Raw genomic sequence first — 5,352 nt, 5'->3', positions numbered from 1 at the left:
CTACGGCCTCGGCGCTCCCAGTTTATCTTGGCTACAGGCCTAGTTACGGCCCCGTATATCAAGGTACGCGACGCCGACGATGACACATCCCTAGACCAAGCCGCTCAAACAATGCTTTGTGCGTGTCGGTTACGCAGGGGTGCACTGAAAAAAAAATACTGTGGTGCTAAGGACAGCTGTAATACCCCCAAGAACATTTTGCTCTTGGATCGGCTTCAAGAACATATGTTCTTGGAGCTTGTTCTTGAGCTATGTCGTTGGGTCTATAGACCGGACGTCATTGCGGTAGTGACATGTGTCTTTAGGGTGAGCCATTCTTGTAGTTAGTTGAAATACGGATGTGCTTTCGCACTTGTCGTTGATTTCAGTACAGTGTTTGGTTATTGTTTAAAATATTTAGTATACGAGGTCCAGAATAATATCAGCATTTAATTATGATGGCGGCAAACAAAAGTTGCATTGGCGGGAGCCAGCGCAAGTTGGGCACTCTCTGACATGTTGTCAGTGGGCGACGATTCGTCACCAAGTGCCAAAAATTCAGCCCTACGTGCACGCTCAACGCCCACCTTCGGACGGGATTGAGCGCGCGCGTCAGGGGCTGCACAATGTGAAGAGTCTGAGCAAGAAGGTTAATGGAGACCACGCCGGAAGTGATCAGCGAGAGCTAATGTTGAATGCCATCTAGCGGCGTCTTCGGAAGCTGGCCAATCTTACAACATGGAGCCACGCACTGCCTGCCGCCAGGGGAAGCACCATCGTGCGTCTCGGGCGGCGACATACTGTCCTTGGTCTAGCGGCTTCTGTCATTGGTCTAACGTCAACCACCTACGACAAGCCACAGCAACACGCCTGTCCTTAGCACCACAGTAATTTTTTTTCAGTGTGCGGGCGGGTGGCTGTAGAGGAGCGGGGGGGTGTCTGGGGGGTGTCGGGTGCGCGCGGAGGCGAGGCGGTACAAACGGGGACGCGGTGGAGCTCGGGCCGCCGAGGGCGGGCGCCCACCGCCGCGCTCGCCGCGAATGACTCAGGGTGGCTGCTGCGACTGTTGGCGCGGCTTGCTTGGGGGATTTCATCGATTGTCGATCTGGTTTCGCCGTCGTCAGATTCCGCACTGCGATTATCCCTTGCACCTCCCCCCCCCTCTCTCTCTCTCTCCCTCTCTCTCTCGTCCTTTCGTGTCGCGCTGCTCGGCCCTCCTCCCCCTCTTCCCTGACCAGAAGCCACCCCCGGGTGCCGCGGCGGGACAGGGCAGGCGACCCGTGTAGGTCAGGAGGGGCTAAGCCGCACCCCGACCGCACGGCACGACCCGGCAACGCTGAAAGTGAATAGCATCACACCCTTGCGGCAGACATCTTACTCGCAACAAAAATTCAACCTTGCCCTTTTTATGTGCCAAATTTTGGACGTATTTTTATTTTGATGAGACTGCAAATTTTAAGCCTTTTTACTTTTCAAAATTTAATCTTCTTTTTAATAAAATAGACCACCCCGTTTTACACGCCTTTTGGCAAGCAAAGGTATTTATTTTATTTGTATTTAAGTTTCAAGGCCTCTTCTCGAGGAAACTACAGGGGGCTCCATCACGCATCATGCAGACCTAGTAAGTAAACTTGTGGCCTATCGGACACTCTGTATTTTGGCCAAGTTGCGGCCCATCCCAGTTTGCTTGCAGCCTTTTGCTGAGCAAAGCAAGGAAACACGCCGCCGTGGCATGATGAAGTCGTCGCATCGGGCCGCTGCAAGCCGGCGGTGCCACCCCTGCCTCCTTTGAGGCTGACTGTACCCCCCGCGGGAGACGTCTGCTGTCCTCTGATGGGTTGCTGCCGGCCCCGAGCACCCGCCGCCGCCACCCCTCCGCGCGTCCAAAGTTGGTCGTTCGAAGTGAGCGAGTAATGTAGCTCACGGTCGCTGCTGCTGCTGCTGCTGTCGTCCCTGCTGCCGCCGCCGCCCCCCAGCCGAGCCCGGTCCGTAGTCCCTCCATTAACACAAGCGCTGGTGGGAATAAGTCAGCGCCAGACAGTTGGGGGACGACGACTTTACCGAGCTGACCGTCACCGCCGCCCCTCGCCCTGACCCTATGGGCGCTGCTTGCCTCCGCCCCGGCCCGCCGCCCCGCCCGCGTCAACAGAGACCATGTGTGTGAAAGCAAAGTATGGGTCCCAAGCCGTGCGCATGGTGCGCGGACCCGTTCACGATGGAGTATATATGACGCGTCAACTATGGAGGTTTATGGGTCCGGGCACTAGGCGCAAAACTACTCACAACATTTGTCAAAGAGCCGTACACTGCGCCCTCCGCCCGCACGCACAGGGGTACACTATCCTTTTGCAAACGATTCTGGCTGCTTTGGAATTGCGAACCAATTTTGAACGATTCCTTTTGTAATTTGAAGCAAATCCTTCGAACGATAATTCCTTTGCAGGCGTACGAAGCAGCCTAATCCTTAGGAATACGAACAAATTCCACCGCAAGGGGTTGGGCGGGCCGCGCGCTGCGCACGGCTGTTGGGCGGGCTGGCCTACCCCACGCGCTACAGGCGCCATAACAATAGTGTGGCTTAAAAATCCACTTAACACGCGTTCCCTTCAGCATGACCACTATTTGGTCACACTCCCATGTTAAGTCATGGGCGTCACAGGGAACGTGTCAACACGTTGTGTGCGGCGTGGGGGGGTAGGAAATCCCATGTTAATGGGACCCACTGTGTGGGCCACTGAACGTGAACACTAAAAGCTTTTGAACATTTTTATTCATAGATTACTGAGTTCTGTGTACGTGCTCTGCTTATGCATTTTTTAATACGCCAGTATGAACAAATTTGTTCACACTGGCGTATTTAAAAATGCGTAAGCAGAGCACGTACACTGTTATTTCAAAGGCGTCCCGTCAGAGTGCGACAAAGGTGTAGGCTACAGAAACCAGTGCGACTTAAGTCGCAGTCTGGGCATACACCTTTGTCGCACTGCCACCATACACCTTTGCCTTTGTATGCAAAAAATGCCGGACAGCCCTTAAGCCCCCTGAGCGGGTGCTTGGCCTGCATACCCAGCCGAAAATTCCGGTTACGGTTACGGCTACGGTTACGACTACGGTTACGGTTACACTCGTAAATTGGACCAATTTCCGGTTACGGTTACGATTAAAGTTCCGGTTACGATTACGTTTACTGTTTCGGATACGATTACGGTTAGTCAGCCCGGTTACGGTGAGAACGTTCCGGTTACGGTGATGACGTATTGGCAGTAACTCAAAGCCCCTATGAGACCAGAGCACATGTCGCCCATGTAAACTTTTGATGCCGAGCACAATGGTGGTGTTTTCGTTGCGGTATCTCTAACAGTTCTCAAGATAGCCAGGGGTTGAAAAATCGACTCTTTCCAAACTCCAGACATAGGTTTGACTTGTGTTTCCCTTACGTTACCCTTAACCGTTTCTCCCTGCAAAGCTTAGTTTAAGCGCTACGACGTTTCAAAGTTTGATATTTTCCGGTTACGATCGTAATCGTTTCACATTACTCGTAACCGTAACTGCTGACCGTAACCGGGCTACGGTTACGGTCGTATTCGTAAGCTTACTCGTAACCGTAAGTGTAAACCGTAATCGAACTCCGGTTACGATCGTAATCGTAAATTTTAACCGTAACCAGAGCAAATCACGGCCGTAATCGTAAATTTTGACCGTAACCGTAGCAAATTACGGCCGTAATCGTAAATTCTGGCCGTAACCGTAACCGGAATTTTCGGCTGGGTACACCTTGGGAGTGCACTCCATGGGCCTGGAGCCCACGGCTCACAGCTCCCTCAAACCGTGTACTATTTTACCCAGCACAAGGTGTATGGAGGCCAAACACCTGCCCAGGGGTCTTGTCAGGGGCTTGGGGGCTGTCTGGCATATTATGCATACAAAGGTGTATGGTGGCAGTGCGACAAAGGTGTATGCCCAGATTGCGACTTAAGTCGCACTGGTTTCTGTAGCCTACACCTTTGTCGCACTCTGACGGGACGCCTTTGAAATAACAGTGTACACAGAACTCAGTAAGCTATGAATTAAATTGTTCATAAGCTTTTAGTGTGTGTTAAGGACCGAGTATAAACTTTTCAGTGATGGGACCCCTTTTTCATTAATATACTATTTTTTTAAAAATGTTATATAAACGCAGCAGTTGGGGGGCGGGGGGGATTGTGTGTTAGCCCCGCGCGACGGGCTCCCGCCCGCGGCCCTGCCCTCTCAGCCTCCGCAGGTCGTGGTAGCGCGCCGGCATCCGAGGCGGCAGCCCTCGAGTCAACACGCCATCATCCTAATTGCAAATAGTGGCGGGGCGCTGGCTGGTGGGCGCTGCTGGCGGGCGCTTGGCGGGCAGGTGCCCCGGGATATGACGCGCCCAGCCACTCCCGGCGCATTATGCGGTTTGGTGCAACGCCTTGCGGCCCCGGAAGCCTTCCCGTAAATTCACATTTGCCTGCGGGCCTCGCGCGGCCCGAGAACGAGGTTATGGCTGGCGGCGTGGGGCGACGAGGTGAGTTGTGCCCCTGTGCTGCCAGCTCCGGCGGCTGCCAGCCCCGGCCGCCAGCGCGCGGTGCAGCAGGGCGCGGGGACTGGTGGCGGGGGCCCTGCCACGATAAACCACTTCTAGCGTTGCATTGTGTGTCGCGCCAACCTGGCAGGCGCCCGTTGCTATAAAAGATGAGTAGGTGGCGTCAAGAAACTTGCAGTGTTTCGTAAAAGAAATTGGTTTCCTTTTAACAAATTAATAAGACGAGTAGTACCACAGGCAGGCCTCTAATCAGAAAATGACAAGCAGGCCTGTGGTCCCTGCCGAACGGAGTTGTCAGCCGAGCCAAGTGAGGCTGGCCACTCCTTTTTGGAGAAAGAAGGCGAGCCTGCGGGCCTGCTTGTTTTTACAGAATGAGGTTGTTTTATTATATTTTTATTTGTTTTTCGGAGCGGCGGCCGCGGTGCCGACCGGATACCCCGCGCGCTTCGCTCCTTTCCGCTCTTTCCTTCATCCTTTTCCGGGGAAAAGTTGTTCTAGTCGGTCTGGCACACAACGCCCACGGACCGGCGCGCCCGCCGCCACCGCCAAGCGTCCCGCCCCGCCCCGCCCCGCATAGCCATGGCACGGTCCCGAAGCTGTTTCTTTTTGGGGGTTGAAAACTCGCTGCCGAAACTAAGCAGCGACCACGCTCGAGGAAAGTTATATTGTGTCGCGTGCGCCGAACTAAAGAGATGATTTTGCATTACCCACGGTCTTTGGTTTGTGTTGGGTTTTTTGCGTGTGTGTGGTTGGCAGAGGTTTAGAGAAGAGTCCTCGGGGGCCCACCCCACCGCTCAGTGTTTCTAAGCCTGGAGAAC

The 5,352-nt window shown here is 54.1% G+C and overlaps 2 protein-coding genes across 2 annotated transcripts in view; one reads left to right on the top strand and one right to left on the bottom strand.

The window, feature by feature from the left end:
• The window catches only part of LOC113202207 (probable G-protein coupled receptor 158), a 121,900-nt gene that overhangs the window by 55,984 nt on the left and 60,564 nt on the right, over positions 1–5,352 (bottom strand). The window lies entirely within an intron of this gene.
• The window catches only part of LOC127749529 (zinc finger protein ZIC 5-like), a 137,903-nt gene that overhangs the window by 72,898 nt on the left and 59,653 nt on the right, over positions 1–5,352 (top strand). The window contains exon 3 of the mRNA XM_052268043.1: positions 1,542–1,600. Coding sequence (XP_052124003.1) covers positions 1,542–1,600 — 59 coding nt within the window. The remainder of the gene's footprint in view (positions 1–1,541; positions 1,601–5,352) is intronic.

The sequence above is a fragment of the Frankliniella occidentalis genome, unplaced genomic scaffold (assembly GCF_000697945.3).
Source record: "Frankliniella occidentalis isolate FOCC.00 unplaced genomic scaffold, Focc_3.1 Scaffold63, whole genome shotgun sequence".
NCBI classification, from domain to species: domain Eukaryota; kingdom Metazoa; phylum Arthropoda; class Insecta; order Thysanoptera; family Thripidae; genus Frankliniella; species Frankliniella occidentalis.
Note: the sequence above shows the minus strand (reverse complement) of the source record. Positions and strands in the feature narration are given on the sequence as shown.